This window comes from Salvelinus fontinalis, chromosome 6 (assembly GCF_029448725.1).
Source record: "Salvelinus fontinalis isolate EN_2023a chromosome 6, ASM2944872v1, whole genome shotgun sequence".
NCBI classification, from domain to species: domain Eukaryota; kingdom Metazoa; phylum Chordata; class Actinopteri; order Salmoniformes; family Salmonidae; genus Salvelinus; species Salvelinus fontinalis.
The window spans coordinates 6,056,915-6,081,940 of record NC_074670.1 but is presented as its reverse complement, the minus strand read 5'-3'; the positions used below and the strand labels follow the sequence as shown (position 1 = coordinate 6,081,940).

At 42.0% G+C, this 25,026-nt stretch overlaps 1 protein-coding gene across 1 annotated transcript; it reads left to right on the top strand.

The window, feature by feature from the left end:
- Positions 1-4,115: 4,115 nt before the first annotated feature.
- On the top strand, positions 4,116-22,894 carry LOC129856892 (complement C4-like). Its single transcript, XM_055924638.1, has 41 exons — positions 4,116-4,241; positions 5,483-5,672; positions 5,794-5,959; positions 6,279-6,349; positions 6,597-6,688; positions 6,862-6,944; positions 7,138-7,225; positions 8,914-9,040; positions 9,239-9,380; positions 9,505-9,617; positions 9,714-9,875; positions 10,043-10,213; positions 10,833-11,024; positions 11,259-11,402; positions 13,197-13,326; positions 13,692-13,763; positions 13,907-14,119; positions 14,326-14,437; positions 14,526-14,596; positions 14,705-14,844; positions 14,944-15,159; positions 15,272-15,332; positions 15,434-15,523; positions 15,608-15,814; positions 15,899-15,974; positions 16,118-16,310; positions 16,671-16,778; positions 16,978-17,140; positions 17,235-17,446; positions 18,095-18,253; positions 18,456-18,518; positions 18,592-18,682; positions 18,783-18,966; positions 20,400-20,490; positions 20,885-20,959; positions 21,051-21,150; positions 21,609-21,698; positions 21,928-22,023; positions 22,133-22,216; positions 22,362-22,494; positions 22,613-22,894. The coding sequence occupies exons 1-41, from the start codon at positions 4,174-4,176 to the stop codon at positions 22,752-22,754; spliced, it is 5,181 nt and encodes a 1,726-aa protein (XP_055780613.1). The 5' UTR covers positions 4,116-4,173; the 3' UTR covers positions 22,755-22,894.
- The last annotated feature ends 2,132 nt before the right edge of the window (positions 22,895-25,026 follow it).

Genomic DNA, 25,026 nt, shown 5'->3' with positions numbered 1-25,026 from the left:
GTGGTAGTTTTTACTCTCCTATATACAGTACGTTAGAGGTAGAGTTTTTATCTGTGTATGGCCAGAAATTAGTGATTTTTAATGCTGGTTGCACTTTTGTGCAATTCAATTATCATGTGACTTTATATGGGGCGGCAGGTAACCTAATGGTTAGAGCGTTGGACTTGTAACCGAACGGTTGCAAGAACAAATCCCCGAGCTGACAATGTAAAAATCTGTCGTTCTGCCCCTGAACAAGGCAGTTAACCCACTGTTCCTAGGCCGTCATTGAAAATAAGAATTTGTTCTTAACTGACTTGCCTAGTTAAATAAAGGTAAAAAAATATACACCACTGCTTAGGACAGGTTAATGTCAACAGGTTTTGTTTGTTGCACAGACAGATGCATTGCTCAACTGATATTGCTCATTTATAGCAGCCATTACAGGCCTGTGATATTGACATTTATAAGGCAAAGGTATATTTACACTTTAGACAGACTGCATTCTAGCGGAGTTTGGCATTCACCCGACTGGCATTTGTGTGATAACAGCAACAGACAAGTGAAAGTTTCCAGAGTTTGTCATTGGATGAATCACAAAACCAAACCAGAGCAGATGCACACTTGTTTTTAAATGTAATGGTATCGGGAATCTAAGAACACACCATACCATACAAACAAAATAGCCTTAACTAACATAATTAACATGACTGGCTTTTGATTCATGTAAATTGTAAGGTATTGTGAAATTGAATAAGAGAATAGAAAACAAAACCCACCAAACTGTTGATCGTAAAAGTGCAACTCTACTGCTTTGCTTTGCCACAGAGAGTAGTATTATGCTGGCACTGACTAGAACTCAGAGAATAGTATTATGCTGGCACTGACTAGAACACAGAGAATAGTTTTATGCTGGCACTGACTAGAACACAGAGAATAATATTATGCTGGCACTGACTAGAACACAGAGAATAGTATTATGCTGACACTGACTAGAACACAGAGAATAGTATTATGCTGACACTGACTAGAACACAGAGAATAGTATTATGCTGGCACTGACTAGAACACAGAGAATAATATTATGCTGGCACTGACTAGAACACAGAGAATAATATTATGCTGGCACTGACTAGAACACAGAGAATAGTATTATGCTGGCACTGACTAGAACACAGAGAATAGTTTTATGCTGGCACTGACTAGAACACAGAGAATAATATTATGCTGGCACTGACTAGAACACAGAGAATAGTATTATGCTGGCACTGACTAGAACACAGAGAATAATATTATGCTGGCACTGACTAGAACACAGAGAATAGTATTATGCTGACACTGACTAGAACACAGAATAGTTTTATGCTGACACTGACTAGAACACAGATAATAGTTTTATGCTGGCACTGACTAGAACACAGAGAATAGTTTTATGCTGGCACTGACTAGAACACAGAGAATAATATTATGCTGGCACTGACTAGAACACAGAATAGTATTATGCTGACACTGACTAGAACACAGAATAATATTATGCTGGCACTGACTAGAACACAGAGAATAGTATTATGCTGACACTGACTAGAACACAGAATAGTTTTATGCTGACACTGACTAGAACACAGATAATAGTTTTATGCTGGCACTGACTAGAACACAGAGAATAGTTTTATGCTGGCACTGACTAGAACACAGAGAATAGTATTATGCTGGCACTGACTAGAACACACAGAATAGTATCATGCTGGCACTGACTAGAACACAGAGAATAGTATTATGCTGGCACTGACTAGAACACAGAGAATAGTATTATGCTGGCACTGACTAGAACACAGAGAATAGTATTATGCTGGCACTGACTAGAACTCAGATAATAGTTTTATGCTGGCACTGACTAGAACACAGAGAATAATATTATGCTGGCACTGACTAGAACACAGAATAGTATTATGCTGACACTGACTAGAACACAGAATAATATTATGCTGGCACTGACTAGAACACAGAGAATAGTATTATGCTGGCACTGACTAGAACACAGAGAATAGTATTATGCTGGCACTGACTAGAACACAGAGAATAGTATTATGCTGGCACTGACTAGAACACAGAGAATAGTATTATGCTGGCACTGACTAGAACACAGAGAATAGTTTTATGCTGGCACTGACTAGAACACAGAGAATAGTTTTATGCTGGCACTGACTAGAACACAGAGAATAATATTATGCTGGCACTGACTAGAACACAGAATAGTATTATGCTGACACTGACTAGAACACAGAATAATATTATGCTGGCACTGACTAGAACACAGAGAATAGTATTATGCTGACACTGACTAGAACACAGAATAGTTTTATGCTGACACTGACTAGAACACAGATAATAGTTTTATGCTGGCACTGACTAGAACACAGAGAATAGTTTTATGCTGGCACTGACTAGAACACAGAGAATAGTATTATGCTGGCACTGACTAGAACACACAGAATAGTATCATGCTGGCACTGACTAGAACACAGAGAATAGTATTATGCTGGCACTGACTAGAACACAGAGAATAGTATTATGCTGGCACTGACTAGAACACAGAGAATAGTATTATGCTGGCACTGACTAGAACTCAGATAATAGTATTATGCTGGCACTGACTAGAACACAGAGAATAGTATTATGCTGGCACTGACTAGAACACAGAGAATAGTATTATGCTGGCACTGACTAGAACACAGAGAATAGTATTATGCTGGCACTGACTAGAACACAGAGAATAGTTTTATGCTGACACTGACTAGAACACAGAGAATAGTATTATGCTGGCACTGACTAGAACACAGAGAATAGTATTATGCTGACACTGACTAGAACACAGAGAATAGTATTATGCTGGCACTGACTAGAACACAGAATAGTATTATGCTGACACTGACTAGAACACAGAGAATAGTATTATGCTGGCACTGACTAGAACACAGAATAGTTTTATGCTGGCACTGACTAGAACACAGAGAATAATATTATGCTGGCACTGACTAGAACACAGAGAATAATATTATGCTGGCACTGACTAGAACACAGAATAGTTTTATGCTGGCACTGACTAGAACACAGAATAGTTTTATGCTGGCACTGACTAGAACACAGAGAATAATATTATGCTGGCACTGACTAGAACACAGAAAATAATATTATGCTGGCACTGACTAGAACACAGAATAGTATTATGCTGGCACTGACTAGAACACACAGAATAGTATTATGCTGGCACTGACTAGAACACAGAGAATAGTATTATGCTGACACTGACTAGAACACAGAGAATAGTATTATGCTGACACTGACTAGAACACAGAATAGTATTATGCTGGCACTGACTAGAACACAGAGAATAGTATTATGCTGACACTGACTAGAACACAGAGAATAGTATTATGCTGACACTGACTAGAACACAGAATAATATTATGCTGACACTGACTAGAACACAGAATAATATTATGCTGACACTGACTAGAACACAGAATAATATTATGCTGACACTGACTAGAACACAGAGAATAGTATTATGCTGACACTGACTAGAACACAGAATAATATTATGCTGACACTGACTAGAACACAGAATAATATTATGCTGGCACTGACTAGAACAGGCCTGATAAATCTTCGAAATCACATGATCTCAGGGAAAAGCACAGTTGCACTGACCAATGGGAGCATAGACTCTCATTGTGAAATGGAAGAATCTCTCTCCAATGTTCCCCAGTTTTTGACCGCGTAAGCCAAACAGTTAAATAAACTGCTCTGTTTGTAACACCAGATCTAATCCTGTGAAGAGTCTTTTGAATAATAATATCCCAAAGATGACTTTCTTCTTTTAGTTGTAATCCTTTCTTGCCCATATTGAACCAACCAGTTGAAGAGAACTATACAACAGTTGTCTTTTCAATGAAGTTGTGACAATTTCTTGATTATTGATGATTGACAGTAAGTGGCATCCTGCCTCAATCAGGCAGTGACTACAAGTGACATAACTTTTGTCTCAGAGGGAGAGGGGAAGGGAGGGGCATAAGAGATTGACATGAGGATTGAGAAAGAGAGAAAAGGGAGAGATCTATATAAGCTGAGTGAATAAAACTGTGAAGATCGGGTCTGTGGACAGAGCAGGAGGAAAGACAGTGAACAGGAACCATGGGCTCTCCCGTCTGTCTTATGGTGCTCTTCATTTTGGCTGCTGAGTCTGTACATGGACAGGACAGGTAAATGTTTCAACAATATCTTCATGAAACATTTCATTATGCAATATCAGTGCATTCCTGTGTCCTGTATGTGCGTGTAGCTTTAACTCTAACTTTTACTTACTTATATTTTAGCATGGTCACATGCACTGTAAAAACATTATTCAGGTGTTTAGTAAATCATACTTGAAAATATAATTATTTTGATATAAACAAAACGTTTATCTTTAGTTGAATATAATTAGTTCTTTACATGACTTGTTCAATCAACCCCGACCCCCCAAAAAATGATGAATTCAGCATAAGATAAATGCAGTATCTTAACGACTGTTTGTGTGGAAAAACAACTACCAGGAAAATTGTGTTTAACTTACTCAATTATCATAATATTTCCTTTCAACTAAAGAATTTTAAGTTCTTCCAACAACTTGCCATGTGGCTCTTAAAAAAAAACTTTACGATACTTTTACACAATGTTGTATGCACATTTGAAGAATGAAAAAATCCCATTTCTACATTAGTATCAAACAGTTTGTTCTGCTATGAGGTGTAATGGATCACGATGAACGGATATCCAAACCGTAGGGCAAAGTGACGTTCAATGATGTGACCACCCATTCTCAGTATTAGTAAGATCATGCGCGCCACTCTTGACAGAGGCAAGTACATAAACTACAACGCTTGCAACTTTACCTCCAGTTAGTGCTCGTGGAAAAAGCTCTGCTCTCAATAATTCCTGTTACAGTGGATAAAGATGCCAAGTGATGAAATACATAAAGCCATGTTTAACACTAACACTGTTTAACACCATCAATGAAAGTACCTAAACAGAAAGATTAAGTAGATCAAATTAAGTTGTCTCTTAGCCATTTTTTTTTTATGCTGGACTTAATATATGAGTGTTTGTGAAACACTAAAATGTAAGTATATTATACCTAAAAATACCTCATGTTGGAAATCCTCCAAAAGCTGATGGAAATAGTTGCCTACATTTTTTAAAGTGGAACTAGCACTATGTTTTACAGTGCGAGATGTCTATATTCCAGTTGTATTCTAATCTATTGTTTCAACTCAGATTAATCTAAGTACTTCAATGCCTCTGAATGACTTGCACATTTAGCATTTTGATATACTGGTGTTCGACAAACATAAAACATCTTTAGGTTTTTGTCTCTGACCTTAAAGTGATACTTTACATTCTAGACTGTTAAAAGTATTGGATGGTAGATACAGTATTCTAAATGCTACCTTCTCTGGCTCAGGTTCTTTATCTCAGCTCCCAATGTGTTCCATGTGGGGGTGAAGGAGCGTGTTTATGTCCAGCTGGGTAAAGCCCTCCTGAATAAACGTGTTACCCTCTACCTGGAGCATGAGGACACTGCAAATCTGATGTCTCAAAAGAGCAGCACTCTGTGTACTGAGGAGGGACAGATCCAAACTGTGGAACTAGAGGTATGACTTAGTGAGACTTGCCTAGGTAAAATGAATGACCATACAGACTTCATCACAAACAAGACATAGGAGATACACTAGGTCTTATTGGTTTCATTTCAATGTTTTTCCCACCTTGCAGGTAGAAAGGGACAAGCTGCCCATCTTTGTGAATATTCCCTATCTTATGCTGGTGGCTGAGATGGATGGGGTCAAAGACAGGAAGATGGTGAGGGTCCTCGTCTCCCAACACAGAGGCTACATCTTCATTCAGACTGACCAGCCTATCTACAACCCTACACAGCAAGGTACATCTACAGTCTACATGAAATAGAACCCCATTCTTAAATGGATACTTGTGATTTTGGCAGTGAGGCCCGTTATCTACTTCCCCCCCAGAGTCAGATGAACTTGTGGATATCATTTTTATGTGTCTGTGTCCAGTATGAAGGAAGTTAGAGGTAGTTTCGCGAGCCAATGCTAACTAGCGTATCTGCTAAGACACCTAGAGACATCTGACTCTGGGGAAGTAGAGAAAGGGCCTTACTGCCAAAATCCCCAAGTACAACTTTAATATTGGTCAAAGGTTTACAATTAAGATATTATATTAGGATTTTTTTTTACCAGTGAAATACAGGATATTTACCCTCAACCACTCAATGAAGCCCCATGATGACGTTTTTCACATCTCTATTTTTGTGAGTACAAACTTTTAATTTGACCACATTCTGACCACATTCCGTTGTTACATTTCATTTCATGAAGTGTTGAAATGTTTATCATTGTGGTGGAGATCTTTGATGTTTGAAAGAGTTGTGAAATAGTAACTGATTTGTATAGTAACTGATTTGTATAGTAACTGATTTGTATAGTAACCGATTTGTATAGTAACTGATTTGTATAGTAACTGATTTGTATAGTAACTGATTTGTATCTCCTTGGTAGAATGCTGCGGGCAACCGGATAATGAAGACTCTTAAGAGAGCTACGGATGGAATATTCACAGATATCCCTTTTAATATCCCTGATGTCTCAGAGTACAATCATATATTATGTGCTATAGAAATTTCACAATTATTCAATGTTAGCATCTATTAATTGACTGATGTTGTGCAACTATCCTTCTTTGATCAATTGATTACATGATTTACTTAAACACTACATGATAATAAGACAAGCTAATATCATAGCTGGTGTGTTTTGATTTTAGAATGGGTGTGTGGAGGATCGTGGCTCATTACCAAGGAGATGAAAAGAATGCTGTTACTCGAGAATTTCAAGTCAAGAAATTTGGTTCATATTTTCTTTTTTTATCTCCTTTGCTCAACTTACTCTCTATTTACCATTTGAATATTTCAAGTTTAAAGCCAATCTTTCTTAAAATATTTTACTTAAATTGTATTCATGCTATTATTTATAGATTTTCTTACACATGGAGGAAGGATAAGAAATGTTTTGTTGTTCTGAACCTGTTTTTGTGTTTCAGTGCTGCCGAGCTTTGAGGTGACCGTCATACCTGAGCAGAGCTACTTTCTATTGAACACTGAACAGTTCACCTTCACAATTTTAGCCAAGTAAGATTTAATCCTGATGTCAACTGTTTCCCCACTACAACATCTAGCTCCTGACAAAGTGCTGAAAATAACATGTCAAATCAAATCAAATTGTATTTGTCACTTGCGCCGAATACAACATGTGTAGACCTTACAGTGAAATGCTTACTTACAAGCCCTTAACCAACAATGCAGTTTTAAGAAAACACCCCCCCAAAAAGTTAGATATAAGTAAGAATAACTATTCATTAAAGAGCCGCAGTAAATAACAATACGGTGCTATATACAGGGGGTAAAGGTACAGAGTGAATGTGGAGGCTATATACAGGGGGTAAAGGTACAGAGTGAATGTGGAGGCTATATACAGGGGGTAAAGGTACAGAGTGAATGTGGAGGCTATATACAGGGGGTAAAGGTACAGAGTGAATGTGGAGGCTATATACAGGGGGTAAAGGTACAGAGTGAATGTGGAGGCTATATACAGGGGGTAAAGGTACAGAGTGAATGTGGAGGTAAAAAACAGGGGGTAAAGGTACAGAGTGAATGTGGAGGCTATATACAGGGGGTAAAGGTACAGAGTGAATGTGGAGGCTATATACAGGGGGTAAAGGTACAGAGTGAATGTGGAGGCTATATACAGGGGGTAAAGGTACAGAGTGAATGTGGAGGCTATATACAGGGGGTACCAGTACAGAGTGAATGTGGAGGCTATATACAGGGGGTAAAGGTACAGAGTGAATGTGGAGGCTATATACAGGGGGTAAAGGTACAGAGTCAATGTGTGGGGGCACCGGTGTCAAGGTAATTGAGGTAATTGAGTCTTATGGCTTGGGGGTAGAAGCTGTTTGAAGCCTTTTGGACCTAGACTTCGTGCTCCGGTACCGCTTGCCATGCGGTAGCAGAGATAACAGTCTATGACTAGGGAGGCTGGAGTCTTTGACAATTTTTAGGGCCTTCCTCTGACACCGCCTGGTATAGAGGTCCTGGATGGCAAGAATCTTGGCCCTGGTGATGTACTGGGCCGTACGCACTACTCTCTGTAGTGCCCTGTGGTTGGAGGCTGAGCAGTTGCCATACGATGCAGTGATGCAACCCGTCAGGATGCTCTCGATGGTGCAGCTGTAAAACATTTTGAGGATCTGAGGACCCATGCCAAATCTTTTCAGTCTCCTGAGGGTGATTAGGTTTTGTTGTGCCCTCTTCACGACTGTCTTGGTGTGCTTGGACCATGTTAGTTTGTTGGTGATTTGGACGCCAAGGAACTTGAAGCTCTCAACCTGCACCACTACAACCCAGTCGATGAGAATGGGAGTGTGCTCGGTCCTCCTTTTCCTGTAGTCCACAATAATCTCATTTGTCTTGATCACGTTGAGGGAGAGAGAGGTTGCTGTCCTTGCACCACACGGCCAGGTCTCTGACCTCCTCCCTACAGGCTGTCTCGTCGTTGTCGGTGATCAGGCCTACCACTGTTGTGTCATCAGCCAACTTAATGATGGTGTTGGAGTCGTGCCTGGCCGTGCAGTCATGAGTGAACAGGGAGTACAGGAGGGGACTGAGCACGCAAATGTAACTTTAGTTCGGGCTATGTGGTTCTCATTGAGACATTCACCCAAGTACAAGTCCTCTAAATGTTTATCAAATCTATGAATATGTTATAGAACTCTGTAATTGTTATCAGTTGGTCTGACTTCACTGTATTTCCCCCTCAGGTACTCCTATGGTGAGAGTATAAAGGGAGCTTTCCACTGCCGGTTTGGAGTGAAGGAGAAAACACAGGGGCCAGATGGTGAAAAGGAGAAGATTGTCTTCATCAGAGGATTGGAGCTGACTGGATCGGTGAGAGGATAAATGTGGCATATTTCAATCAACATATCTGTACTCTTCAATCAGAGAAGAAGACTCACAAGACTAAAGCTCTGAAGGACAACTGAAGTGGTGGCCAACCTATTTCTACATAAAGTTAAAACATTTTGGTTTAAGCAAAGCTTGAGTTATGGTTTGACCTGAAACCTGTCGCTTGTCTTTTTCTCTCAGATACAAGCTGGAGAGGGGTCAGCGGTCCTCCAGGAATCCAAGCTTATCGAGCAACTCAAATCCAACCGCAACACCACCCTCTCAGACGTGGTCCAGAGCAAAGCACAGCTTTACGTGGCAGTGTCTGTCACTGACATCATCAGTAAGGCATCAGTTGTTGTTCTTAGTTTGAACAAAAAGAGACTTTTGAAATGTGGTACAGTCATACAGTAGGTACAAGACAACTAAACCATGTTGGTACTGTACTGTCTTTATCCCTTCACCAGGTGGTGAGCTACAGGAAGCAGAGGTGTCTCTTCCTGTTGTTTCCCAGCGTTACACTGTAGACCTGTCCCGTACCCGCTCTCACTACATCCCTGGAGTTCCCCTCAGTGTAGTGGTAAGTCTAAATTTGGATGACAGAGATACGTTAGATTGAACAATGTCTATCTGTGAAATGATAAACTGTATATTGTTTTGTCCGGTGATCTGTTAGGTGGTGGTCCGTCTCCCAAATGGTTCCCCAGCTGTTGGAGAGCCAGTGAGAATGCATCTGCCAGAACTCCAGGATGGAGACCAAACTGTAAAGACTAACCAGCAGGGAGTAGTGTGGCACGATTTTAACCTTCCCAATTTTGATCGTGACATTAATGTGGAGGTAAGTATAACAAAATAGTCCAAATAAAACTGTAGCTTCTAGCAGTAGCTTTAAGCAATACAGCAATAGGCTGTGAACAAAACACTGAAGAAATAATATGAAACTAAAGACTTTGGATTGGTTCTCTCTTCTTTTATCCCATGTTTTCCCCTCTCTGTTTCCATCAGGTGACTGTAGATGACCAGAAAATAACCAAAGACGTCAAACGTGCATCGTCTCCTGGGAACAGCTATCTGAGCGTGAGCGTGAGCCAGAAGATTCTGACGCCGGGTCAATCCCTTTCCGTTGTATTCAAAGTCTTCAATGGGCCACCAGAGGATGGGTTTATTTACTACATGGTGAGAGATATATGCCCAATGTATGACCATATTAGAGACACATATTTCCCTCAGATTACACAGATCCCTCAAACATTTGAAAACCAACCCGATTTTGATAAACTCCCGTATCTACTGGGTGAAATACCACAGTGTGCCATCATCCCATAACTACTGGATGAAATACCACAGTGTGCCATCATCCCATAACTACTGGGTGAAATACCACAGTGTGCCATCACAGCAGCAAACTTTGTGACCTGTTGCCACAAGAAAAGGTCAACCAGTGAAGAACAAACACCATTGTAAATACAACCCATATTTATGCTTATTTATTTTCCCTTTTGTACTTTAACCATTTGTACATCGTTACAACACTGTATATATATACATACATAATATGACATGTGTAATGTCTTTATTCTTTTGGAACTTCTGTGAGTGTAATGTTTACTGTTCATTTTTATTGTTTATTTCACTTTTGTATATTATCTACTTCACTTGCTTTGGCAATGTTAACATATGTTTCCCATGCCAATAAAGCCCCTTGAATTGAATTGAAAACATAAGGAACAGGACATGGTGGAAAAGTTCTATAACTGAGAGGAAAAACAATGACTTTTCTGTTTTTAATCGTCAGGTGTTCAGCCGTGGAGTGCTAACAAAACAGGGTTCTGTCAAATCAGGGGACTTAACAAAGATTCAGCTTCCAATCACGCCTGATATGACCCCCTCCTTCCGTCTGATTGGCTACTACTATGATCAGAAAGGTGACATCATTACTGACTCTGTGTGGGTAGACGTCAATGATGTTTGTGAGGGGACAGTGAAGGTGAGTAAACAGTGACAGGAGTAGATAAGCATCAGCTTTGACAGAGAGAGTTCTGGAGAATCAGACAGCAATATGGCCAAAGCCTGTTAGAAACACAAAACAAAGAAAGAGAAATAAAGGGTTGAATCTGTGCTGAATGTTAATAAGTTACAATTCAGTTCAGAGTTATTTACTAATGATACGTATTTGGTGTTATCATCCTAATCTTTTCCTATGTATATTTATATGCTCTAGGTAAAGTCAAAAGATGAATATCTACCAGGAAACACCGCAAAGCTGGAGATAGACTTAAATGGTCAGAAGGCCAAAGTTGCCTTGCTGGCTGTGGACAAGGCTATCTATGCTCTCAATGCCCACAACAAACTCACCCCCAAACAGGCAAGCTACTATTATTTTATTATTATTATTTTTTTATGGGGGGGGGGGGTGTAGATCAGCTTTAATATTGCAGAAAGATTGTAGCTTCCATCAATGTAATTGTCTGCATAATTTCTAATCCCCCAATATATTTTTTTGTGAATATACAGTACCAGTAAAACGTTTTAGAACACCTACTCATTCAAGGGTGTTCTTTATTTTTACTTTTTTCAAATTATAGAATAAATGTGAAGACATCAAAACTATGAAAAAACACATATGGAATCATGTAGTAACCAAAAAAGTGTTAAACAAATCTAAATATATTTTATATTTTAGATTCTTCAAAGTAGCCACCCTTTGCCTTGATGACAGCTTTGCACACTCTTAGCATTCTCTCAACCAGCTTCATGAGGAATGCTTTTCCAACAGTCTTGAAGGAGTTCCCACATATACTGGGCACTTGTTGGCTGCTTTTCCTTCACTCTGCGGTCTAACTCATCCCAAACCATCTCAATTGGGTTGAGGTCGGGTGATTGTGGAGGCCAGGTCACCTGATGCTCTCCATCACAAATAGCCATTACACAGCCTGGAGGTGTGTTTTGGGTCATTGTCCTGTTGAAAAACAAATGATAGTCCCACTAAGGGCAAACCAGATGGGATGGCGTATCTTTGAAGAATGCTGTGGTAGCCATGCTGGTTAAGTATGCCTTGAATTCTAAATAAATCACCAACAGTGTCACCAGCAAAGCACCCCCACACCATCACACCTCCTCCATGCTTCAAGGTGGGAACCACACTTGCTGAGATCATCCGTTCACCTACTCTGCGTCTCACAAAAACACGGCGGTTGGAACCAAAAATCTCAAATTTGGACTCATCAGACCAAAGGACAGATTTCCATCCGGTCTAATGTCCATTGCTCGTGTTTCTTGCCCCAAGCAAGTCTCTTCTTATTATTGGTGTCCTTTATTAGTAGTTTCTTTGCAGCAATTCGACGATGAAGGTCTGATTCACGCAGTCCCCTCTGAACAGTTGATGTTGAGATGTGTCTCTTACTTGAACTCTGTGAAGCATTTATTTGAGCTGCAATCTGAGGTGCAGTTAACTCTAATGAACTTATCCTCTGCAGCAGAGGTAACTCTGGGTCTTCCTTTCCTGTGGCGGTCCTCATGAGAGCCAGTTTCATCATAGCACTTGATGATTTTTGCGACTGCACTTGAAGAAGCTTTCAAAGTTCTTGAAATTTTCCACATTGACTGACCTTCATGTCTTAAAGTAATGATGGACTGTTGTTTCTCTTGGTTTATTTGAACTATTCTTGCCATAATATGGACTTGGTCTTTTACCAAATAGGACTATCTTCTGTATACCACCCCTACCTTGTCACAACACAACTAATTGGCTCAAACGCATTAAGAAGGAAATAAATTCCAGAAATTAACTTTTAACAAGGCACACCTGTTAATTGAAATACATTCCAGGTGATTACCTCATGAATCTGGTTGAGAGAATGCCAAGAGTGTGCAAAGCTGTCATCAAGTCAAAGGGTGGCTACTTTGAAGAATATAAAATATGAAATATAGAAAAGAAAAACCCTTGAATGAGTAGGTGTGTCCAAACTTTTGACTGGTACTGTATATACACATATACAAGCTACTATTTACTAAAGAATAATAATACATACTGTCTCCTCCACATTATTTCCTCTAAAACTCACTCCTTATAATGTACAGGTATAAATATATTCTATGCAATAAAGACCAAAAGGTTCTTGTTGACTAATAGTGTGAATATTTTGTGTGCCGTTCACAGGTATTCTCGTCGATGCAGTCCTATGACCTTGGTTGCTCATACGGTGGCGGCTCAGATACAGCCTCTGTGTTGAACGACGCTGGCTTGTCATTCATCTCCAACTCTCATGTGCTATCTAAGATGAGGAAGGGTATGAGGAACGTAGTGTGATTGAACTAAACAGCTGTCTAGTGTCTACACGACTTTTCTTTGGGGCGTCGTTTCTGAATGATGTTCTCTGGTATAGGGTTAAAACCCCTTTAGGAGGTAGACAACTTAACATTTCACAGACATGGATCCACTAAACTAGACATGACATTGGCTGGGACTTAATGACCAACCTTCAACATAAAGAAAAAAACCTGAATACAATTTTTAAAAAACACCAACTCAGACGTACATTTCAACAAAGCATTAAAGTTGCTCAAAACCTACATGTTCCCACAATATGTTGATGTTCTATGTTGATGTTTTGATTTGATGGTCTTCACCCTACCGTATGTGTGTTTGTCTTAGGGTTTAACTGTGAGTCAGGCTTCAGACGACAGACGCGTTCCCTGGACCTCCAGGAGCAGATGGTGTCCATAAGTATTACAACGTTACTTTACTCTGACTGTCACTAACTGCTGGCTGAGGTGGTGGGAGAGACAGTTCATCAGTCCTGGCAGGTACGAACTAAAACCTTTTGTCACTTGACCTTTTGTCACTACGTCACCATCTCCAACTCCCAGAATCCAGTTACTCAGACGCCAAGCTGCAGGAGTGTTGTTCTCATGGCTTGTCCCTGATCCCCATGCTGAGGACGTGTCAGCAGCGAGCCGAGAGAGTGGCACGAGCCAATAAGGACCATGTCTGTGTCAAGGCCTTCCTGGACTGCTGCATAGAGGGAGAGAAGTTGAGGGAGAAGAAGAAACGAGACGACGCCCAGAGAGGGCATGGCAGGAGTGAGGATGACTTGATTGTTGGGGATATTACCATTCTAACATGTATAACATGGTAACAAAATGATAACAGACACTATTCTTTAGACAGACATGGGAATTTTGAAACAAAATATCTGACTTGTTATAACTTAAAAGGATTGGATGAGAATAGGATCTTAAAAGGTTATATTATTGTGACACCTTTAGTCTGCACTCTCTCCTCTCAGCTGCGAGTGCCACAGACATCGAAGACTTCTTTGACACAACCAATCAGCAAATACGCAGAAGTTTCCCCCCAAGCTTTGCATTCTCAGTGGTCGATATAAACGGCAAAGGAAGGTGAGAAATCGACATTTAGACACACAGTAAATCGGCGCCATGTGTCTGAAACACTGTTGTAATTTGTCTCTCTCTCTGTCTCCCTTAGTCACACTGTGGCTCTGCCTGATTCCATCACCACCTGGGAGATACAGGCTGTCAGCTTGTCTGATTCTCATGGTAACATCCTCCTCCTCTATTGGTTCATATTCCTGTACCTAGATAGTAAGAAATGTGTGGTGACATTCTGGAGAGTAATGGACCTGTCTGTGTGTGTCCTTCCTGCAGGCATCTGTGTGGCAGAACCACATGAGTTCCGTGTGTTTAAGAAGGTTTTTGTCTCTCTGAGGCTGCCGTACTCAGTCAAAAGATTTGAGCAAATGTCTATTGTTCCTGTTGTCTACAACTATTGGGACCAGGATGCACAGGTTGAGTTAAATCACTTTCTGTAGTACTACAGTTTTACACTTCAGAAGCATATACAGAGAGATAAAATGCAGCTGATGGACCACCTTCCTCCTTCTCAGATTGCCCTCCACATGGAGAGAAATGACAAGCTCTGTTCACCAGGCTCCAGTTCCATCAAAACCTATGTCAACGTCACCGTGGAGGCCCACTCCTCCAAAGCCGTCACTTTCTCTGCAGTACCCATGGAAACCGGCCCCATACCCATCAAAATACGCCTTTATGACATAGAGAATGAGGACGGCAGTGATGCTATTGAAAAGATTCTGAATGTTAGAGTAAGTATACAAAAAATATCGGGAAAAGTTACTACTACAGAAAAAATGATCTGAAGATCCATTACTGTAAAGCTACTCTATGTATGTAATATAATAGGTTCTCCAATTGTAGACAGAGGGAATAGAGAAGAGAGTGGAGGAAACTCATTTTGTTGACCTGAGTGGCAGTATTGGTGAGATTGCTAACAGAATATCTATGATGACAGCATTTTATTTACATAATAGTTTATGGCATAAAAAGCACCAACCAGCTTCTCTCATTCTCTGTTGTCAGGGAAGAGTGGCCAATCTTTGATGATTAATGGAAAGTTACCAGACAACACAGTCCCTGGCTCCAGCACCAATATCTTCGTCAAGATGGAAGGTCTGACTCATTTTACCCTCCAATCATTTCTCTTCACAACAGTATTGTCAGTTTAATTCATATCCAATCTCGTCCATTCCCCAGGGGAGCTGTTTGGCAAGTCCACTTCCATAACCCTGCTCTCTTCCGATGGGGTTAAAAGCTTGCTCAATGCCCCTCATGGATGTGCAGAGCAGACTATGAAACGTATGGCCCCCACAGCCCTGGCCCTCCGCTATATGGACCTTAGCCAGCGCTGGTATGAGCTGAGCCCTGGCATCAGAGATACGGCCCTCCAGTTCACAGAGCAAGGTGTGGGAGAACTGGAATGAAGATGTTTTATTTTCATTTGTAGTAAGAAACACAAAATACAATATCTCTCTCTCTCTCTGTCAGGCTATATGAGAATTTTGACGTTTAAAAAGGGTGATGGATCGTATGGAGCTTGGACGCACTATCCAACCAGTTACTGGTCCGTACATCTCTCTTTACATTGCTTGTTTTTGTGGTACTGTAGTTTTCTGTCTGTCTGGAATAAAAGCCTGTAAACACTGCAACTCTTCAGGACTGGAGCTGGCCGATCCTATCACGGTGTTTGTTACCCTTCCTCTCTAGGCTGACGGGCCTTGTTGTGAAAGTGATGTCTCTGGTGGCAGAACGTCAGAATGCAGGCGGTGGAGAGAAGGGGAGATGGGCACAGGGTGTGTCTGAGCAGCATATCATTGATTCAGTCAGATACCTCTTGGTTAAACAGAAGGAGGATGGATCATTCTCGGACCCTAACCCAGTCATACACAGGGAAATGCAGGTAAAGCATTATTAAAAACACTAGTTTTAACATGAAGATCACTTTATTGGTCAGTTTCACACAAGGTCCAACTGAAATTTGACTTCCGCTTTTAACTCCTCCGAAAGACACACATAACATATACAGGTTTTGGAGAGGTGTGGGAGGCTTCCACACTGGACGCCTGGGGAGCTGTTGTTGTGTGGGGGTTAAGTGCCTTGCTTAAAAGCACAACAGCAGGCAAAGGCATCTAGGATTTCATTCCAGCAACCCTCCGGTTGCCAACTCAGTCAGACGCAGGACTCGAACTGGCAACCCTCCTGTATTTCAATAGAGTATTTTCTCTTTATCTGTTTAGTTGAGTTGTCTCTTTCTCTCTAGGGAGGCATTGGAGGGATAGAGGGAGATGTCTCCATGACTGCTTTCATAACTGTGGCTCTAAATCGCTCCCTCCCTTTCCTGACAGACAACAAGGAGCGTAACGATACGGTAAGATAGGTGGACAAATTTCCTTATTAACTCACACGTGTTTAGCATAGTGTACTTTTGTGTTACCAATTAACCGACTTCAACCTAATCATCCGTCTAAATCAGCCGTCTCTATCCTGGAGAAGAAGAAAAACAGAGACATCAAATGCTTCTATTTTGAACCAGAACGGCTAGCTGCTCTGTGTTTGTGTTTGTGTAGAAAGCCGTTATCTCTAAAGCCACCGACTACCTGCTCTCACGTGTTGAGGGGCTACAGAGGCCCTACGCTGTGGCCATAACAGCCTACTGTCTGTCAGTCTGTCTGTCTGACCGGACACAGGCTGAGCCTGCCTGGAAAAAACTCAAAGGACTGGCAACTGAAGGTATTGTCCTATTACACTCCTGTTATAGGTCAGAATGGTGTGGGCTGATGGGGGATTGCTGCTGACATTGATATTCTTTGACTCCTCTTGACAGGGAAAGACCATTGCCATGGGTGGTATGCTAACGCTGGCATGGTGAATGAGGAAAATAAACATTATGTACCGACAACAGAGGCCATAACAGTAGAGACTACAGCCTACGCCCTGTTAACTGCAGTGGCTCATAAGGACACAGAGTGGGCAGACTCTGCAGCCTGCTGGCTGACTTCACAGGAGAACTATGGAGGAGGATTCAAGTCCACACAGGTGAGATATACTGTACTGATGGAGGAGGTTTCAAGTCCACACAGGTGAGATATACTGTACTGATGGAGGAGGATTCAAGTCCACACAGGTGAGATATACTGTACTGATGGAGGAGGTTTCAAGTCCACACAGGTGAGATATACTGTACTGATGGAGGAGGATTCAAGTCCACACAGGTGAGATATACTGTACTGATGGAGGAGACTTCAAGTCCACACAGGTGAGATATACTGTACTGATGGAGGAGGATTCAAGTCCACACAGGTGAGATATACTGTACTGATGGAGGAGACTTCAAGTCCACACAGGTGAGATATACTGTACTGATGGAGGAGGATTCAAGTCCACACAGGTGAGATATACTGTACTGATGGAGAGCCAAACAATGCCAAAACATGATGTGGCTGCTTCATTGCCTCCTAGTGGATGTAGTTTCCTTGTTCCTAGTTAGCATGTTTTGCTAGTTTTCCGCCTTCATATTCAGTCCAACAACACTGATATCCTACTGATACAGTGACCCAGGGGTGATAGTCCCACTCATTGAGAGTCGATGGACATTTTACATTCTACACCATTTGGTAGAAATAACATGTTAAATGTCTACCTTCAATTTGTATCCAGTCTATGCATTCATCTTAATGTCTTTAGGATACTATAGTGGCTTTGGAGGCTCTCTCTGAGTATGCACTGAACAGTCCCCAACCTCCCATCACAGAAGTGGAGGTACAGTTCACTAGTCCAGGGAAGAGCGACATTCAGAAGCTGTCATTGGACAACAAGGGGGAGAAAGTAGAAACGGAGCTGAAGGTATACCCACTCCAACACACACACACACACACACACACACACACACACACACACACACACACACACACACACACACACACACACACACACACACACACACACACACACACACACACACACACACACACACACACACACACACACACACACACACACACACACACACACACATAACTCTCTCTCTCTGTCTCTACTTCGCCAGAAACTGATTGGTAATCCTATCATTAACGTAGCGCTAACGGGACGGGGAAAAGCCAAGATGAAGGTGCGCATCTTTATCATCAAAACATATTTCTTGATGTTCATTCAACCGTGTAAGATATTGATCTGTCTGGCAGGTTACGAAGGCTTACCATCTACTGGACACCTCAGACGACTGCAACCTTCTGTCAATCACAGTCAAAGTAGAGGGGAAAGTAGAGTACACTGGTGAGCAGCACCACTCTGATTCAGTGCTCCTTTTACGACAGGTTAGGATGTGTGTGACTGAGTTCCACTAGTACACTATGATAACACTTTGTTTCATCAGCCCAGATTGTTGAAGACTACAACGACTATGAGGGGGACTACGGAGACGGAGACGGAGAGAAAAGGGAGGAAGAGGATGTCCCCCGATCAGCGATTGAGTGGTTTGACGCTCGCAGCAGACACAGAAGAGATACTCAGCAAAGCCGGAATTCTGAAAACGATGTTGAATACGAAGTCTGTGTGAGGTAAGTTAAACAGAGAGGTCTGTGTGAGGTAAGTTAAACAGAGAGGTCTGTGTGAGGTCAGTTAAACAGAGAGGTCTGTGTGAGATCAGTTAAACAGAGAGGTCTGTGTGAGATCAGTTAAACAGAGAGGTCTGTGTGAGGTCAGTTAAACAGAGAGGTCTGTGTGAGGTCAGTTAAACAGAGAGGTCTGTGTGAGATCAGTTAAACGGAGAGGTCTGTGTGAGATCAGTTAAACAGAGAGGTCTGTGTGAGATCAGTTCAACAGAGAGGTCTGTGTGAGATCAGTTAAACAGAGGTCTGTGTGAGGTCAGTTAAACAGAGGTCTGGGTGAGGTCAGTTAAACAGAGGTCTGTGTGAGGTCAGTTAAACAGAGAGGTCTGTGTGAGGTCAGTTAAACAGATGTCTGTGTGAGGTCAGTTAAACAGAGGTCTGTGTGAGGTAAGTTAAACAGAGAGGTCTGTGTGAGGTAAGTTAAACAGAGAGGTCTGTGTGAGATCAGTTAAACAGAGAGGTCTGTGTGAGATCAGTTAAACAGAGAGGTCTGTGTGAGATCAGTTAAACAGAGAGGTCTGTGTGAGATCAGTTCAACAGAGAGGTCTGTGTGAGATCAGTTAAACAGAGGTCTGTGTGAGGTCAGTTAAACAGAGAACTGGGTGAGGTCAGTTAAACAGAGGTCTGTGTGAGGTCAGTTAAACAGAGAGGTCTGTGTGAGGTCAGTTAAACAGAGGTCTGTGTGAGGTCAGTTAAACAGAGGTCTGTGTGAGGTCAGTTAAACAGAGAGGTCTGTGTGAGGTCGGTTAAACAGAGAGGTCTGTGTGAGATCGGTTAAACAGAGAGGTCTGTGTGAGATCAGTTAAACGGAGAGGTCTGTGTGAGATCAGTTAAACGGAGAGGTCTGTGTGAGATCAGTTAAACGGAGAGGTCTGTGTGAGGTCAGTTAAACGGAGAGGTCTGTGTGAGGTCAGTTAAACAGAGGTCTGTGTGAGGTCAGTTAAACAGAGAGGTCTGTGTGAGGTCAGTTAAACAGAGAGGTCTGTGTGAGTTCAGTTAAACAGAGAGGTCTGTGTGAGGTCAGTTAAACAGAGAGGTCTGTGTGAGGTCAGTTAAACAGAGAGGTCTGTGTGAGGTCAGTTAAACAGAGAGGTCTGTGTGAGGTCAGTTAAACAGAGAGGTCTGTGTGAGGTCAGTTAAACAGAGAGGTCTGTGTGAGGTCAGTTAAACAGAGAGGTCTGTGTGAGATCAGTTAAACAGAGAGGTCTGTGTGAGATCAGTTAAACAGAGAGGTCTGTGTGAGATCAGTTAAACAGAGAGGGAACTGATTCTGTCATGAATATACAAATAACAGCAGATTTGTGACTGGGATGAATATTTTGTGACTGCCTAGGCGATAGGGCAGTGGTTTTTCAGTAAGCTAACTAACTTGTATTCTTTAGTCATAGTCTGACCAGGAACCTCACAGGAATGTCCATAGCCGACATCACACTGCTCAGTGGCTTTGAGGCACAGACAGACGACCTGGACAAGGTGAGTCTTCATCATCATATAGAGTCTATATTAACACGTTACCAACCCACTCCTTTACTTTTCTTTAGTAATCAATGTTTTGTCAGTCTCTCCCCTCCTCTCTCTCCCCTGATCTTCCTCTCTCCAATCCCCCTTTTCATCCCTCGATCATTCCTTCCTCTCTCCTTTCCCCCTTTTCATCTCTCCATCATTCCTTCCTCTCTCCCTTCCCCCTTTTCATCCCTCGATCATTCCTTCCTCTCTGCCTTCCCCCTTTTCGTCCCTCCATCATTCCTTCCTCTCTCCTTTACCCCTTTTCATCCCTCCATCATTCCTTCCTCTCTCCCTTCCCCCTTTTCATCCCTCGATCCTTCCTTCCTCTCTTCCTCTTTCTCTAACTGTTGTCTCTCCACAGCTAAAGAACCCTGATGAACAATACATCTCTCACTACGAGGTCTCACATGGCAAAGTGCTGTTGTACTTTAATGAGGTGAGACTCACACAAACACGAATACACAAGCAACTCGGTGGAACAGTGTGAAATCGAAAAGCCCAAAGTTATTTTGTCTGTCTCTGTCCAGATTGAGGAAAGGGAGTGTGTAACGTTTAGGGCTGTGCAGACAGTAACTATAGGTTTACTGCAGCCTGCTCCGGCCACATTCTATGACTACTATGAACCAGGTATGCAAGGCTTTCTTTTCTGTACTTTTTTTTACCTTGATTGATTTTTTGTATCTGTCAAATAGTCTTCTGAATATATTAGCCATCACTAAAAAATAATGCATAATTTGACTATCTCTCCCCATCTGTCACTGTCTCTCTCTTCCTCCCGGTCTGTCTGTCTGTCTTTGCTAACATACACCTCCCTCCCTCCCTCCCTCCTCTCTCTCTCTCTCTCTCTCTCTCTCTCTCTCTCTCTCTCTCTCTCTCTCTCTCTCTCTCTCTCTCTCTATCCCTCCCTCCCTCCCCTCTCTCTCTCTCTCTCTCTCTCTCTCTCTCTCTATCCTCTCTCCCTCCTCTCTCTCTCTCTCTCCCTCCATCCCTCCCTTCCTCCCCTCTCTTTCTCCTCTATCTCTCTTTCTCTCAATCACACACACACACACACACACACATACACACACATACACACACAATCACAGACAGAAAGTGTACTACTTTCTATGCTGCACCAAAAAGAAGCAAGATGGTTTCAACATTGTGTTCAGGGGATGTGTGCCAGTGTTCAGAGAGTAAGTTGTTATTTCTATCACTATCGCCAACATTCTCTCAGTTCCCCTATTGAAGTATTCTCTCACTGTTATGGCACCAGACCTGGGTTCTAATAGTATGGAGAATTTGATTGAGCCTGCTTGTAGGGCCTTAAAGGCGTGATTTTACCATTTTGGGACTATTCCATTGGTTCTGGTTTCATTGGTTAGGGTCTGTATGACACTAAAGAAAGTCCCATTGGTTCTTTAGGGCCCTGCCACAAAGAGAAGGACACTTTTGGACCACTGAAGCTAGAGAAGAAAGATCGTTTTGAACATGCTTGCTATTCCCCCACTGTGGATTACGGTCAGTAGACAATTTAGCTATGAGTGTGACACAGGTCAATCATTTAACAGTTACAGTATGGGACAAATAAGGTGAAGCTAGTAATTCGTTTTAAATCTGGTTGTTTTAGGTTTCATTGTTCAAGTCATCAGTATGTCTGTGAAGAGTAACTTTGAACTCTACACAACTAATGTGACTCAGGTACTCCGAGCCAGTAAGTGATAATACCATTATTCCAATCCTGACTTGAGATCTCTGTCTGTAACTAGAATGTTCATGAAGACGTAACCATACATATTACATGTACTTCTTTCTACGGTCATGGTAACTATGGTAACTCTGCGCCCTCTTTCTGCCAGCCGGAGATGTGAAGCTGGAGGAGAGCAAAGTGCGAGTGTTCGCCAAGAGGCTCCAGTGTAAAGGACAGCTAGAGACAGGGAAGAAATACCTCATCATGGGCAAAGATGGCTCCACCACCGACTCTACTGGCCAGTAAGTTCTGGCTATAATGTCATAAGACAACTGAAGATGTTTTTACCACTAAGGTCTTACTCTGTGAGAATTGGACTTCCCTGGTAAATGTGTCACCATTTCTCTGTTTGACTTTTAGGATGCAATACCTTTTGGAATCAAATACCTGGATTGAACAAGTGCCTAATGAGAAAAAGTGCAAAGGATCAAAGAACAAGACTACATGCAACAAATTTAAAGACTTTGTATCTGAGTACATGTTGAATGGCTGCACCCAGTGACTGGTTCACTGACACGTTAACATGCATACTCAACACATCATCTAGAAAATGAAATGTTTTTATCGAGTCATGTAATTCAGTGTTTGTAACATCCACTTTCAATACTTATCAAGATAAATAAAATTGCATTTTAACCACAACATGTAATTCAGTCTTTGCCCAACTTTACCAACAATATGAATGAAATGAGAAACATAAGACATCCATAATGTTTACAGGTTTATTTAATAATTGTGTTTAAGCACATGGCAATAAATACAAGGAACACACACTGACGATACAAAAAATTAAGAACACCTGCTCTTTTATTTATTTATTTTGTTTCACCTTTATTTAACCAGGTAGGCCAGTTGAGAACAAGTTCTCATTTACAACTGCGACCTGGCCAAGATTAAGCAAAGCAGAGCGAACAAAAACAACAACACAGAGTTACACATAAACAAACGTACAGTCAATAACACAATAGAAAAATCTGTATACAGTGTGTGCAAATGAAGTAAGGAGGTAAGAAAATAAATAGGCCAATAGTGGCAAAGTAATTACAATTGAGCAATTTACACTGGAGTGATATATGTGCAGATGAGGATGTGCAAGTAGAAATATTGGTGTGCAAAAGAGCAGAATTAAAAACAAATATGGGGATGAGGTAGGTAGTTGGATGGGCTATTTACAGATGGGCTGTGTACAGCTGCAGCGATCGGTAAGCTGCTCTGACAGCTGACGCTTAAAGTTAGTGAGGGAGATATAAGTCTCCAACTTCAGTGATTTTGCAATTCGTTTCCGTCATTGGCAGCATAGAACTGGAAGGAAAGGCCGCCAAAGTAGGTGCTGGCTTTGGGGATGACCAGTGAAATATACCTGCTGGAGCGCGTGTCACGGGTGGGTGTTGCTATGGTGACCAGTGTGCTGAGATAAGGCGGAGCTTTACCTGCAAGGACTTATAGATGACCTGGAGCCAGTGGGGTTGGCGACGAATATGTAGCGAGGACCAGCCAACGAGAGCATACAGGTCGCAGTGGTGGGTAGTATATGGGGCTTTGGTGACAAAACGGATGGCACTGTGATAGACTGCATCCAATTTGCTGAGTAGAGTGTTGGAGACTATTTTGTAAATGACATCGCCGAAGTCAAGGATCGGTAGGATAGTCAGTTTTACGAGGGTATGTTTGGCAGCATGAGTGAAGGAGGCTTTTGCGAAATAGGAAGCCGGTTCTAGATTTAACTTTGGATTGGAGATGCTTAATATGAGTCTGGAAGGAGAGTTTACAGTCTAGCCAGACACCTAGGTATTTATAGTTGTCCACATATTCTAAGTCAGAACCGTCCAGAGCAGTGATGCTAGTCGGGCGGGCGGGTGCGGGCAGCGATCGGTTGAAGAGCATGCATTTCGTTTTACTAGCATTTAAAAGCAGTTGAAGGCCACGGAAGGAGAGTTGTATGGCATTGAAGCTCGTTTGGAGGTTAGTTAACACAGTGTCCAAAGAAGGGCCAGATGTATACAGAATGCTGTCTGCGTAGAGGTGGATCAAAGAATCACCCACAGCAAGAGCGACATCATTGATATATACAGAGAAATGAGTCGGCCCGAGAATTGAACCCTGTGGCACCCCCATAGAGACTGCCAGAGGTCTGGACAACAGGCCCTCCAATTTGACACACTGAACTCTATCTGAGGAGTAGTTAGTGAACCAGGCGAGGCAGTCATTAGAGAAACCAAGGCTGTTGAGTCTGCCGATAAGAATACGGTGATTGACAGAGTCGAAAGCCTTGGCCAGGTCGATGAAGATGGCTGCACAGTACTGTCTTTTATCGATGGCGGTTATGTTATCGTTTAGGACCTTGAGCGTGGTTGAGGTGCACCCGTGACCAGCTCGGAAACCAGATTGCGTAGCGGAGAAGGTACGTGGGATTCGAAATGGTCGGTGATCTGTTTGTTCACTTGGCTTTCGAAGACTTAAGAATGGTTTGTACCTGGTAGGTTCATTGATCATTTGTGTGACATTGAGGGCATCTAGCTTAGATTGTAGGATGGCCGGGGGTGTTAAGCATATCCCAATTTAGGTCACCTAGCAGTACAAACTTTGACAATAGATGGGGGGCAATCAATTCACATATGGTGTCCAGGGCACAGCTGGGAGCTGAGGGGGGTCTATAACAAGCAGCAACAGTGAGGGATTTATTTCTGGAGAGATGGATTTTTAAAAGAAGAAGTTCGAACTGTTTGGACATAGACCTGGATAGTATGACAGAACTCTGCAGGCTATCTCTACAG

Coding starts and splice junctions, on each gene's coding strand:
- LOC129856892 (XM_055924638.1), top strand. CDS start 4,174: ATGGGCTCTCCCGTCTGTCTTATGGTGCTCTTCATTTTGGCTGCTGAG. Junction 9,876..10,042: donor ATCGTGACATTAATGTGGAG/GTAAGTATAACA, acceptor TGTTTCCATCAG/GTGACTGTAGATGACCAGAA. Junction 18,254..18,455: donor AAGTAGAAACGGAGCTGAAG/GTATACCCACTC, acceptor CTACTTCGCCAG/AAACTGATTGGTAATCCTAT.